Source organism: Micropterus salmoides, unplaced genomic scaffold, assembly GCF_014851395.1.
Source record: "Micropterus salmoides isolate LMB-PRFRI ecotype aquatic unplaced genomic scaffold, ASM1485139v1 Ms_hic_scaffold_3, whole genome shotgun sequence".
NCBI classification, from domain to species: domain Eukaryota; kingdom Metazoa; phylum Chordata; class Actinopteri; order Centrarchiformes; family Centrarchidae; genus Micropterus; species Micropterus salmoides.
In genome coordinates this window covers 29,459,028-29,473,839 of record NW_024042261.1, presented here as the reverse complement: position 1 = coordinate 29,473,839, position 14,812 = coordinate 29,459,028, and the positions used below count along the sequence as shown (strand labels likewise).

General features: G+C 41.1%; 1 protein-coding gene across 1 annotated transcript in view; it reads left to right on the top strand.

Moving 5' to 3' along the window:
* The first annotated feature begins 82 nt into the window (after positions 1 to 82).
* Positions 83 to 14,812, top strand: part of traf4a (tnf receptor-associated factor 4a) — a 39,184-nt gene continuing 24,454 nt past the window's right edge. The window contains exon 1 of the mRNA XM_038692675.1: positions 83 to 622. Within this exon, the coding sequence (XP_038548603.1) occupies positions 480 to 622 (143 nt within the window). The 5' untranslated portion in view covers positions 83 to 479. The remainder of the gene's footprint in view (positions 623 to 14,812) is intronic.

Genomic DNA, 14,812 nt, shown 5'->3' with positions numbered 1-14,812 from the left:
AGTGTTTCGGCTTCTTGACTCCTCCTGCGTGGAGGAGGAGGCGGGACTCAGTGCACCTAAACAGACGGTGGGGTAATGAATGCATTGTGCTCAGTGTGTCAGTGCTGCATCCACTGAGGAGAGAGAGGAGACAGGGCCACTCACGGCCACATTAACTCTGAGCTGTAAACCTGCACAGAGGACATATCTGAGAGCGCTGCTGCAGCCTTTTCCTGGACGGTGCAGTCCTGCTCTTTTGTTGCCATCAGTCGCCGGGCTGCAGGAAGAAAAAGCTGGGGAGGACTCGCCTCCTTGAAGCCCGATCGGTCGGTGGCGGAAGGAAGGGACGTGATATGAACCCCTCATCCGCTTAAACGGCCGTGCAGCTTAAATAGCTCCGTTTTCAGGGGGTGTGGGGGGTTAACTGAGGATCAGAGAGAACACTTAAATACATTTAACCTGCAGTAGAAGGCCGAGAAATATCGGCGGAACCTGTAGAAATGCCCGGGTTTGATTACAAGTTTCTGGAAAAGCCAAAGAGACGGTTCCAGTGTCCGCTCTGCAGCAAGGCTATGCGGGAGCCCGTCCAAGTGTCTACCTGTGGACATCGGTTCTGTGACACCTGTCTGCAAGAATTCCTCAGGTACGTTGTGTGTTTGTCCAGAGGAGAAATCTGAGACAGAGAGCCGCCTCTCTGTAGGCGATACTGGAGGCGACAGTACAGCCTTGTCTAGTTTCGGTCGAGCGACAGTAAATAAAAGGGTGTGTAGGTGTGTCCTCACCTTTTCTCAGCAGGATTTTAGATTTATTTTAGTCTTTCATGTCGCTGCACAAGTGCACAGGGCCTGGTAAACAGCGCCTGGGTTGAACCCCCGTCCTTTTAGTCGCAGGTGTGTTTCTCTGCTCCACATAAAGATTTAATGAGCTGTTTCAACATAAAAACATGACTGAGGATCATTTTCGTTGGATCAGTCATGGGGGTATTATACAGGACAGGTTTATAATGTTGTCATTGTTCAAACAAAGCTGAGGGGTTTTGTTTTGGCTTCATCATCCATGAGTGAAAAAATTACACTTGCAATTATTATTACAAATTATTATTTAGTTTGTGATTTTGCAGATTTTATTCGTTAAATACAAAAACAATTTTAGGGTAAAGTGATTTAGTGTTAATAGGCTTCATCTTTCATTCTGTGGTGTGTCCTGCAGAGGGCCCCTGTCTCCCCATCCTGTCTGTGTTTTTGCCCCGGGGTGGGAGTCTACATGGGTCTCCACTGGAGGATGATGTGTGTGTGTGTGTGTGTGTGTGTGTGTGTGTGTGTGTGTGTGTGTGTGTGTGTGTGTGTGTGTGTGGGTAGTTTGCCCCCCTCACCTCCTAATCTGCTGAACATTGAAGTCTGTGTTAAGACTTGTAGACAGAAAGCCTTTGTTTTATCTTTAGGTAGACTGCACTGTCCTAAAACAGTCACTAATTATCACACACACCAGAAGGAAGAAACTCACATGATGCACTCAACTTTAATACCAACCACAACTTACCTGCAAATCATGAACTTTTTTGCCAGGCTGATACACTGCAAGTGTGGCCTTGTCATTAAGTAAACTTCTATTAGATGGAGACAGAGTGGCTGGAGATTTGTCTCTGTGTGTGGTGTTTATGAGGAGAAAATCACACAGTTCTCCATGTGCAGAAGAACCATGTTCAGTCTTTGGGGATGTTATGGATAACATAGGATGATAGTAGGATGATATTCTGGACATGAATAATTTGTGCCTTTGTTGATGTTTGAAGAAAAGTTAATTGTATGTTACGTCTCGTTTATCTAGAAGACAAAGATCTTAAGTTATTATAATAATAGTTCAAAGGTGTATTCTTCTGGCAGATTCAAAAATGAGAGTTTATTTGTTTTGGGTGTTCTTTTGTACAGCACAAACTAGGGCTGCAGCTAATGATTATTATTATTTTCCTTCCTTCCTCCTGATTAGTTATTTTATCTCTAAAATGTCAGAAAATAACACAAAATGTTCATCACAGTTTCCCAGAACCCAAGGTGACGCCTTCACATGTCTTCTTTTGTCCCTATGAAATGGCCCACAAATCTCTGAAATGGTTGTTAATATGGCTGCAACAATTAGTTGATTAATTAATACGTCAGTCAATGCCATGCATGGCACAAAATTAAAAACGGAATTAATTTGTATTTTGTGAATGAAAGTAGATATTCATAATTCACACACAGTGCAATGTTGTGTTTTCTAGATGAATATGAGCAGCCTTTGTGCTGCTCACCTGGGATGTTGATATGTTGCGTGATGAAACCAGAGTTTCAGTGATGGAAAAATAAAGAGAGGAAGACAAAACAGAAACTTGCTGTTTGCTCATTTTTGTTTGAGTCACTCTCTGTTGAGAAGTTAAAGCCTTAAGGCTCTCAAATGTACTTAAAGAGCATTTTAATGTTAAAGTCAGTTTTAACACTGGTTTCTTTGCGTGCTGTATTTCTAATGAGAAATCAACTCAGTCTGACCGATTTGCAGTTTTATTCAGTTACACAATGGTCTTACTGTTATTTAACTGCTACCAGCAATGAAAAAGATCTTAAAATATCTTCAGTTTTACTTCATGAAACTTGAAGACAGGCTGAGGGAAGCTCACAAGCAAATACAACTTGTTTGAAAGCAACACTTCCTATTAGGAATGAAGAATATCTAATGTAATTATAAAGTATCATCTTTATATCAACTTTTCATTACCTTCCTATGTCAGAAAAACAGTCTACTAGTTGACAGGAGGGAGGTTGAGATGTAAATGCTCTGAATACAGAGTAGTTCTGTCGTGAGTTCCTACTTTGCACCTTGAGTCATCAGGAAACCTCCTCTGGCTTACTAAACAGCAGCAAATTGCATCTGGTTGAAAAGCAGAAACTCAGATGAACAAAGAGAGCGAGGGAGGAACAGCGTTCGCTGCTGATCAATGAGTTTGGCCCGCCACTTTGTCTGCCTCATCCTGCCCGCCTCCACCTTCGTCCTCCAGTTTACGCTCTTTTTTTAATTTACTCCCACAGACTGAATTCAGAAAAGTTTCCCAACTTCTAAAAGTTTTTGTTGAGTAACTGGTCTGGATGTGAGTGTAGATATGAATATGATTCCTCCCTGTCTGACCTGGCCTAAAGATGTGGTGCCATATCTGTGAGATCTGTACAACTTTTATACAATGCGTGCACAAATCTGCAGGAAAATACTTCTTGAAGGCTCCCTTCAAAAAGGATTTATAATGGCTTCATTAATTGTTAATAAATAATTTTCTAACTTTTCATAAAGGGTGCCTTATTAAAAAGCGGAACCTTATGATCGTATATCAGATTTGACATCAGATAGTCCAAAGGAATTGTTTCAGTCGTTCAGATTTTTCACATAATCAATGTGTTGGCATCTCGGTGTGAGAGATCACATTGTTTCTCACTGAGAACTCAACTCATTTCAGCTGCTGCTTTACGTAAGAGTCCCTGGTTCACTTCTTAAGTAGAATAAAACTTAAATAAACATTTACATCAACAGCAGATGATATTTCAGCTGCTCTTCTTCTCACTAACTCCAACAAAACCACAGCTGAGGCGACCGGCTGCATATTCACCTCTTCAATTAACAAAGTGTGCCAATTTCGCCCAGTTCTGTCAAGCACATGCATCTTTTGTGAGGAGACTACAAGTCAAGTTTATTGAGGCTGACAGATAGTAGTTAGGTAATGCTTTGCCCATTGTGCAACTAGGTTGATCCTTTTTCTGTAATTATTGAAGGCTGTGTAACATCCAGTCCGGGCTTGCCAGCCGAGTCTGCCCACTTTACACTGACAGCTTCTCTAGAGCCTTCTCTAGAGCGTGCTACTCTGTTGCAACAAGCCACCCAAGAATGCTACTGCATGGCATTGCTTCAGTAGTAATCATCCTATCTCAAGAAATAGTCCCTTATCACTTTGCTTAAACGCCACCTTAAATGGTCATAAACCATTATTAGATGTTTATCTACTACATGCTAACGTGTTCTCCAGTTCTCAGTCAGAGTTACTTCAGTCACACTGGGTTACTTCAAAAAGGGTTAATCTTGTATTTTCACTTCAAAGGATTTCAAAAAAACTTTCCTGAGATGCATTCGAGGAAACACATAAATTGTTCTTACTTTTCCATGTCCACAGGCATGTTAGCATGTGATGCTAATGGGCTGTGTTTCCGCCCTGGGAGGAATGTGTAAATACTCTAAAGCAGTCCTGAAGTCTAACCCAGCTCCGAGGGAGAGTCATGGGGTAAAAAGCAGCCCAGCCCTGCGGCCTTAACACTCACAGCAATCAAACATGAGTCACATGCTTTAACAATGAGTGCGTGGTGACCGGGGCAGGCCTTTGTTTTAGCAACACTGCCTCCTTAATAAAGGAGAATCAACACTTAATTGTAGGGCTTATGGCCGTACCACACATGCCAGGTCTTATGGCTCATCAGTCCTGGGAGTACTAAGCCAGTGTAATGCCATGCAATGTGACAGTGGTGTCTCTATGGGGATGATGCAGTGTTGTGCCAAGACCTTGACAGGGGTGTAATTGGTTTGTTCGGCTCGGGAGCCTATTCCTACAGGCCTCCATGCAGTCGTGTAGTGCTGCAACTGCTGACTTACCCAGAGTCACGAGGAACTCCAAAGTGGGCTAATATGAGAATTTTTCACTGCTCGATTATTCACTTTCCAAAAGCCAGGGGAGTGTTTTTTGGAATGGGCCGTGATTCATTTTAACTTTGACACATCCTCTGTGTGTAGTGCAGTTTTTTCTCTTCTCATTGAAGTAGGTGATACTCACTTTTTCTGCTGCGCTCTCCCACGCTTTTATAGTCTGAATGCCCTGATGCACAATCACCAGCATTATAAGTTCTACAGCCCAACACCTCTTCCGTAATTTACTCTTCTTCCACCTTCAACTGTCTGTCTCATTTGAGTATGTGGGCAGAGATAAATCAATACTAGTTTCTTATAAGTTAAGGGAATATAATGTGTCAATAAATCTTTAGGGTAATTTTCAATTATTCAGTTAACTGTTTAGTAGATAAAATAACAGAAAATAGTAAAAAATGCCATCACTATCACATAAAGCCTCTTCAAATGTGTAGTCTTGTCCAAAATCAATTTGCAGTTAAATGAAACAGAGAAAAGCAGCAAATGCAAAAGGCAGGATCATGTTTTGCTGCAAGATAAACAACTTAAATGATTAATGTATTATCAAAATAGTTTTGAGCTATTTTCTGATGATTGACCAATCAACTAACTTTTGGCAGCTTTTGGGTTACCAGGTTGTGTAGAATCCCTCTGACTGGTATTTATTTATGTATCCTTTCTTTTTGGTGATGATGCAGTTATAAACATTGGGAATAGATCAAGAAATGCTTTCTATTAAGCCATAAACGCTACAGCTAGCAACCTCTTAGCTTAGTTTAGCATAGCTTAGCTTAGCATAAAGAGAAAAAAGGAACCGGGAAACAGCTAGCCTGGTTCCTCTAATGCTCATTGATTAATTTAATTAATTATTTGTTTAATCTGTACAAAAACCAAAATGGAAAAACAACAATTTGCAAAAGTCATTGTTCTCTGACAAAAATATATCTGGCACATAAACCCCATAGTGCGCTTTAGAGGTGCTGGTAGGTGGATTTCCCAAAATGTCAAACTGTTTCTTGAAGCTGAAAAGACAATGTCCTGGTGGAGCAGAAACAGAAACACCTGCCAGAGGAATCATTCACAATGTGATAACCCAAAAGTTATTTTGATTAATGGCTGATAACTGACTGTAAAGCTGTAGAAAGTGATTTAAAATCAAACAGAAGATCTGAAATGCCTTTGGCTCTGTCAACATGTAGTAATCTAGGTTATTTCTCTCCTTTAAACACATGATGAATCCACTTCTGTCCATTGTGCGGACAACCGTGCAGAGGGATGTAAAGTGAGGCACTTTGGCCACTGTGACAGGGTGTTTTTTAAAGGGCTAAATGGAGCTGTGTTGCATTGGTGTTCAATGTTGTGTGTAAGTCTGCCACTTGAGGCAGCTGTGGCTTTGTGTCTCAGTGGGTATCTGTATCTGAATGGGAGAAATGCCATGGATGGCTGATGAATGACTGTGTGTTCATTACCATCCCCATCTCTCAGTCCCATCACAGAGACATTCAAAGTCCCCCGCAGGTGTCCGAAGGCTGCACAGACATCCTGGGTCCAGATCCGGAGAGTTCGAGGGGACTCTGCTGTCTCATCCTTCTCTCACGACAACGCTGGTCAGTGCGCTGCACACAGAGGGATGTTGTGTTTTGCTGAGTGAAAAGCCTTCAGGCCTCCGTTCTGCACTTTGGGGTCTGTGGAGGCCACTGAGGCTGCTGTCAGCTGATGTATTCGGGGTGACGGAGCCCTCAGCCTTTCCGCCCTTTTTTACAGCTCAGTAAATTTTAACACATCAATGCATAGAAGGAGACGCTCACTCGGAGAAGAGAGACAAGTGCAGAGAAAAGAAATGCTGTGAGAAACTAAAGCATTTGTCTGGGAGAAGAACAGTCAGTGCTCGTACTCTACTTTAATGTACCTACACTTCCATGATGTGACGTACCTGTAAAGTCAAGGGACAAACACCAGCTATTGTGAAGTAGTGCCGCCCACTCTTTTAGCCTTATTCTAGCAGGGCTGCTGAATGCTACTGAACTTTGCACGTCATCACACTCATGGACTTTGACACTAATGACTGCATGAGAAGTCGTTGATCTTTAAAGTTTAACACGGTTGTTTACTTTTACTACTACTTCTACTGCTACTTACATATTACTCTCTGAATTCGAAAAAGAGTTCCTGCAGCAAAGGCATGTCTGAAGCGTTTAATTCAAAATATGGACTTATGGAGACTTATGACTCATGGAGTTTGGTTCAATTTGCAGCAAACGGTTATTTTCACTACTGATTAATCTGACGGTGCTTTCTTTATGAATTGGTGAATCATTTTGTCTGCAAGATTTCAGAAAATAGTTTAAAATGACAAAGGTGGCATATTCCATAGCTTGTTTTAACCAAAAACAACATAAAACCCCCAAATCTTTTACTTTACAGTTATAAAGCAACAAATTCACACATGTGAGAGACTAGCACCAAGCTGAATATGAAAACAAATCTAATCTAAACAAACAACAGGAAACAACCCTAAATCACAGTGTTTAATGGGTGTAAGGAAATGGATGTTGACATTCGATAGCCAGTAGTTGTTTGTTTAGAAAGGCTAGAATGAAAAAAATGAATCAATCTGCAGTTAAAAAAGGAGTGCACTATGACTAACACCAGAGAAGGTAGATTTTTACAGACAGTCAAATAATTCAGTTTCTCTAACAAACACCATGACAGATGACATGTGAGCCCATTTGACTTTTGTTTACATGCCCGGATTCGCCTGTAAGCTAAAAGCACACTTTCCCACTATGGTTTGAAGTAAAGAAAACAAAGAAATTGCAGAATTTTGCTTGTTCTTATCCAGTAACTAGTTGTGGTTTTGACGGCCAAAAAGACATTAGCAGAGGAAGACATTTGTGAATTTGCTCTGGAGCGTTTGCTCTTCACAAAGCTCCATCACCACAGAGACGGACGGACAGATAGATGTAAGATGGCCTGTTTCAGGATAAGGTAATTGTGGCGAATCTCACGGGAGGAAACCGAGAGGCTTTAGAGATGCAGCTGTGATGATGACATCGCTGAGAGAAAGTACCCTGACCATTTCACACAGCTGCAGAGGTCCCCCAACACAAAGAAGATGATATAATGAGACTCAGTATTGTGACAGCTGAATGTAAAGAACCAGAGAAGGCACTTGTGTCGGGATGAAACTCTCGGAAGATGGAGGGGGACTTGTCATTGAGATGTTTTAGCCTCTTGTTGTGACGGGGCAACTCTCCACGTGTCACATCATCTGTCTGCTGCGAGGGACAGTTCAAGCATAATTCATTGCTTTGAAAGACTTGATTCTTCATTCACAAGCAAAACAGCCTTGAGATTTCAGCCAACTGCAGCTTTAGACAAGGATACATCCTAAATGCTCCGACTTGCTCATTTCTGAGTACTTTAACTCAACTCTGGTTGACTTGTACGTGACTGCTTGTCGAAATCAGTGACCACACACAGTGTCTTTTATCTGCTATGTGGTTGAGAACAATATGAACGTTTAGACAAAGGCAATTTGTGGTTTAGTAAAAGTCCTAAAGCCGTGACTCAACTTCATACACGTGAATCACTCACGGAGAACAACTTCAAATTGCTGCAATTACTGTTTGCCTTCATGTTACATGAAGCTGAGCTGAACTCATTGTCACAGGGGGTTTGGTTGTTGTTGAATAGAGGGGAAGGGGAAATTCATGGTCATTTCTGCTGCTTATGGTGACAAAATACTGACCAAGTTAGTTTCTGATGTGGGAACAAGGCTATGCTAAGGCATCGCTAAAAACACATTTAACGGATCAAAAAACATGAGTTGTTACTATGATACTATGTAACTTTTGCCGTTGACAGTAGTGTGACATTCGCAAGAAGAGAAGAGCTAACAAGACAGCAAAATTACTCACTAATGTCCTTTATTAAAACAGTATCTATGTAAAGTTTGCTAACATTAGCCCCTACAAGTTACGGTTCATACCAGACCAACCAAGGTTTTATCGACAAAACTGCTGAGTAAATGCTAAATTGCATTTTAAAGCATTTTAATGTTCTCTCTCAAAAGTCATCTTTTAAGTGCCAAAACTTCACTGTCTCTGACTTCTCTAAAATGAAGTGCCAAAACTTCACTGTCTCTGACTTCTCTAATATGAATATTTGCTGTTCTTTTCAGTCTTCAAAGATTTTGGACAGCTGGTGCAACAAAACAGGCAATTTTACAACCGACAGTTTTGGGTAATAATTTGTTTTCTCTTCCAAATATAGTGAACTGTCCAGGTGATTTGTTCAACACCTGTCTGGTCGTTTGACCGCTCGTGTTTCTGGCCCCATAAAGCTTCTTTTCTTTATTATTAACAATACTGATTGAAAGTTGTTAATATAAATTTTAAAAATGGAATTCTTCTGTAAAGATATGAGGTTTGTGTGTCGGTGATTACGTCTCTATATTCTTATTCTCAATCTTATACTCAAACAGGGTTATGTGTGTAAACTCTGCTGGATAACTAAAATATTACTATCCCTAAATCCAATGACTACAAAATGACAGCTCATATGATTTGAGTGGAGCAGCAGCAGCAGCAATGTGTATGCAGCCAGTTATAGACATGCCTCAACTTGCCCTCTTCCATAAGAAACCCTTTAAAATGAGTCTCCCACCCTTTTGGGGCAGACAAAGATGGAAAACATTCCAGCTATGCAGCGAAGCACCTTGCCACTCACACAGCGAGCATGCTGAGACCAAGCCGCCAAACCCAGCCCTGCTGCTGCTGGACTGCAGCCACTTGGCCCACATCTGAAAAGCATGGCTAATGATTACACGTGCCCGGGTATGCATGCTATGTGAAACAGCTTAGATAAAGGTATGTTTATCATACATTCTCCATGCCTGTTCATTTTCAGGCCCCCAATCTGTTGGTCTTTTGCACAGGTCACTGAGCAACGCAGGGAACTGACAGACCTAGTGGGCATACAGCAACACACATGTTCAAACTCCCACAAATATTATTCCAGCAGGATGCTTTAAAAAAGAAAAAGTCATATTTGCATCAAGCGTTTCTGCATAACTGAATTTCCAAAACAGGGTGTTAAATAATCTCTGAATGCAGAGTCAGATATCCATGAGACTGCAATTAGGACTGATTGATAATCAATGAACAGTTTAAGTCTTTTTTTTAAATATTCAAAATATTCCCTAGTTTCAGCCTCTGAATTGTGAGGCTTTCTTCTTTCTTTCTGAAGATGTCACCTTGAGCTTTATGAAATCGGAACAGGCATTTTTAAAAACTGTTTTCTGACATTTTATAGATCAAATGATTAACAGGTTAATCTAAATAGTACTTTGCTCATTAATCCAATTAAACGAGTAATGAAAATAATTATTAGTTGCAGCAGCCCTTCCCACAAGTATCATTCCCTCTTGCAATTTCCCAGTTAGGAAATGAAGTCAAGAAATGATTGACACAGCAAGTTCTTGTCTTGGTTTTGACAAGAACAGATGATTGTAACGGATGTCATGTTGTTATTCATATTGGAAGTGAAGCTTGTACATACTCTAGGGAACTTGTCTCCCATCAAGAATAGATTGAGAAAAGTGCTTTAATACATCTTTTTTGTTTTGTAAGTGTACAAATATGCAGCATGTACACATTTATCATTAACACACTGACCCTGCAGTTTTCCACTTAATCACCAATGTCCACATAATGTGAGATAATCCTGTGATGCTCTGGTTGATGCCTCGTTAGTTTTGTGGAGTTGTCCATATAGTAGCAGGCAGCTGAGTGACCGCTGCAGTGGTTGCTGAGCTGACAGGCAGGCATGTGAGGAATCTGTCTGAGGTTTGAAAGGAGAGCAGCTGGGAGCGGAGCAGAGAGCGAAGGGAAGTTGGCGGCTCGCTGCCGAGGCACCTGTCCTCGGTGAAAGGCTCCTCTGTAGAGCTGAACAGGTGTCGGCAGAGCAGTTAAGCCCTTCACTTGAAGCGCACACAGTCTGAATTATAGTCATTTATCCACAGGGGCCCTATCAATGTTAAGGTCATTGTCCAGTTGCCCCTCAGCCTTTCCGCCCTTTTTTTTTTCTCCCAGCGATGAGGGCTTCCTTCCTGCCAAGACTCTTCCATCTTCCTCTCATCAGCTGGTGTGTTTACTGCGGCGGCCCTTTAACCAAACAGCTCAATGACTCTGTCAAGTACACTAACTCCCTTGTGTTGTGTCTCAGGCTTTCACTCGCAGCTAATTTTCACATATATGTCAACACAGCGTTACTGCTCTGAACCTCCTCCTTCCTCCCTCAGCACAAATCAACTATTGATCCCATGAAAGGGTCGTACAGGAAGTCACTGTCAGGTGCATGTCCAGATGGATCATTCAGGATGAAGAAGCGCTTGTTTTCTAGACTTTCTCAACTCACCCATCATGGAAATGGTTGGCTGATTATGGTGGTAGATTAACAAGTGGGACATTGCACTTGGCAACTAATAATTATTTTCTGTAGAGATTAATCTTAAGATGACTTTCTCGATCAATCAGTTAATCATTAAATAGTATTAAAAAAAAATGCCCAAAGCCCAAAGTGACATCTTGAAATCGCTTTTTTTGTTGGACCAACAGTCCGCAATCAAAACAAATTGAGATTACTTTCATAGAAAACAAAGAAAGGCAGAAACTATTCTCAGTTGGGACAGTAATTGAAATTATTCAAAACACAATACAATGCATAAACATCTGGTCAATTGCAGGACTTAAGGAACACCTCTGCTTATTAAACCAACTTGTTGCAGAATGTAACGGTAAAAAAAAATAAACAACTGAGTAGTTCTCATGCTGCAGCTGAAGCATATAATTTAGCTGCCAAAAAAAACAACAATTTTTGGGGGGAATGGTTGACGTCTCTATTTGTTGCTAATTCTTCTTTTCATTTTCTTCTTTGCTCCTCCGCTGCTCTTTTATGCGCTGATTGAAAAAATCTTGTCATTTATCTCATTGTTGCTCCCAGCAACAGGGGCAGGTTGAAGAATTCATGCTAGACGAACAATGCAGCTGAAGCGTTTTGAAACAAAGGAGGCGATTTGACGTCAGCACCTCGCCTAGCTGAACAAAGAAATTGCATCCACAAAGCAGAGAAGTAGACAACTGCGGGAGGCGCAGCTCAGAGCTGGCTCACAGTCAGTCACAGGAGGGCATGTCCAGGCCTGGGGCGCTTTTCTGTATTTTTTTGGACATTATCTTTATGTACTCTTCCCAGATTCAGACCGATAAGGAAAAACAGCAGCCAGAGCATGTCTTAGGAGCAGTGAGCAGTGATTGTTTGTTTTTTTGTAAATTAGTGCATGTGTCTGTGTGTGCTCACTGTCTGCCAACTGCTCCCTGACACACACACACACACACACACACACACACACACACACACACACACACCCACACCCACCTCAAAAGCCCTCACCTTCCCTCCCAGTTACCATGGACACAAAAGCACAGGACCTAAAATTGTCACTGCCAGTGATGTGCACACCTCATAGACTGACAAATCAGGAAAAGGAGCTTTTCCGCTCGCAGTTCAATGGAAATGCAAATGAGCCAGAAGCGCAAATTCACATTATATAACGCTGTTTTCTTTTTGGATGTCTGGAAGAAAAGTGAGGCATCAATTTGACAACTTTTTGAAGGTAAGCAGCATCTAGGAAGAAAGTTAGTACAAGGCTGAGATGAAAAAAGTTTTTAGTTTTCCAGCCTGAGCGGAACACAAGTGACTCATGACACATCAGACTCGTGTCTGTACTTCCCGCATTCTGCAGTGATAACGGTGAATCACTGCGATGCAGGTCACAGACTTTGACAAGGGAAGATCCAAATCATTATTCTATCTCCTATATCTGCACTGTCTTTACTTCAGTGTGACCTCAGGCGCTGACCTCAGTTTCACAACATTTAAAACAAATAATCAATGAGGTTAAGTCATTGTCTCTACAGGTAAAACAACATTTTCAATCTGTACTCTGATTCTGTAGGATGGGACTCCTCCACCCCTAGCTAATTGCACATTTTCTCAAAGGTGTTCTTGTGCGATCGGACTAAAATACTCCCTCACATAGCAAAGCTGATAATGGTTTACCCACACCTGCTATCTCGCACGCACATAGCAGGTCAGCTTGAGAATTGTGTGTGTGTGTGTGTGTGTGTGTGTGTGTGTGTGTGTGTGTGTGTGTGTGTAATTGAGTACTTATCTATGAAGGACAGGAAAGAAAAGACAGCTGGTTAATGACTGCAGAGTGTTTCTTTCTGGTGTTAGTGGCGGTTTGATGAGTTTGTGTTCAAAGCACCAAAGCAGGGCATCATGTCCGCAGTGAACTACTGACAAGAAACAATGGTGGACGATCCTTTTTCTCCTGAGTTACATGCAGAGCCGACACAAGCCAAGTTTTCATTCAAATGTAGCATAAATTTGAACATAATTTCTAGAGAATCAACAAAAGAAAATGCAAATGAATTTCCATCCACTGGTTTTATGCGAATATAAGAAGTTGGTTCATCAAGATATACAACTGGGGGGTGCTAATTCTCCTGCTGGGTGCACACTGCAGAAGAAGAGGGCACAATGAGATGAGTGCCAAGCAGACCTTAGATTTAAAAAAAAAAACATGATGAAAATATGACATATCATTAATGTATTAATTTGAGGAATGTTTCAGTCTCCTCGTCGCTCCACTCAGGTCTGATGTTTCTGTCTCTTCAGTGGACGTTTAAGACAAATGCTTCATGTTTATCATGATTTATTCCCTAAGTTTGTTTCCATTGCACTTTGTCGCGATTTGTTTTTAATGCGCAAATTGGAAATGCATAAAGCGCCTAAAACAAATAGATGGAAACTCAAAGCACATTATGTGTCTTTTGATACAGGCTCATTTAATCAAAATGTTCAACATCTTACAAGCAAACATTTTAAAACCGATTGAAATTGAAGGTATTTCTGTTTCTGGTACACGGGGTTAACAGGTGTGGGTTAATTAAAAGATCCATTGTCCTTAAGATGTTACTGGTTGGAGGGATTATCTGCAAGGCCCACCTGGTGCTGTTGGTCGCATTGGAGGAAATCTGCTTGTCGGTCTGATATAAGAAGGTATTGTGGTAGCTGTTTTTGTTAATTTTTAGTCTGGTTGCAGATATTATGTTGTTTTCCCTCTCAGCTTGTTTACAACTCACTTTTGCTCCACATATTTAGGAGTGACAGTCACTGTGCAATAAAAGAATAGCTTTAATTAAAGGGTGATGAAAGCTGTCATTTCTCTGAGGCTCTTTCCCCGGGGTATACTATGCATGCAGTAAAAACAACTGTCTTCTTTGTCTGCTATTGGCTTTGGCATAGAGAGAAGACTCCATAAATGAGTGAACTGAAGTACTCTGCTTACGAATTGCTATAAAATGTGATTCATGATGAGGGCATGCAAAGCAGTAGAGCGTCGTTCCTCCTCTTCTGGTGCTATGAGCTTGTGTAATAATAGGTGCTGCTAAATCGTGAAACTTTACCTCTACTATAAGTGGCCTCTGATTGATGTCCTGCCTCTGGTGACCAAGAGCAGAGTAAATTCTCTTTAAAGACGAACTGTCCCTCTTGGCCTCTGGGCTTGGGGGAAACAGATCATGGTGGTTTTGAAACTCGTAAAACAAACCCTACAGTGAGCAAACTGAGGTCGTTACACAGGAATAATGAGCCGTTAGGAACAGCTAACAAGCCATTGGCATATTCCCTATTCATTCTTTCAATGGAGTTAAGACTGTCTTGACAAAAAAAGGCATTTTGACGCTTTGCTGAAATCCACACAGCTTAAGGCTTGTGAATTATCCTACTATGGAATGACCTCATACACTGTGTCTTAATTGGTTAAAGGAGCATGAAACCTCTGGATGTAAAATCTTTTTTAAAAATTTTAATGGCTTTTTAACACAAACGCCTTGTGGGATTTGTGTCAGGATTGATTTTCTTTTAATCTTTATTACTGTGAGGGAGGATAGTAGAAAGACTCCATTAAAGCTCGATCCTGTCTTTGACTGATGGAGGTTTCATATTTCAAGATTGCACCTGTCCTTTGGATGCTTAAATGTCATTTAAATATTTTGTGAATCTCCTGTTTAGG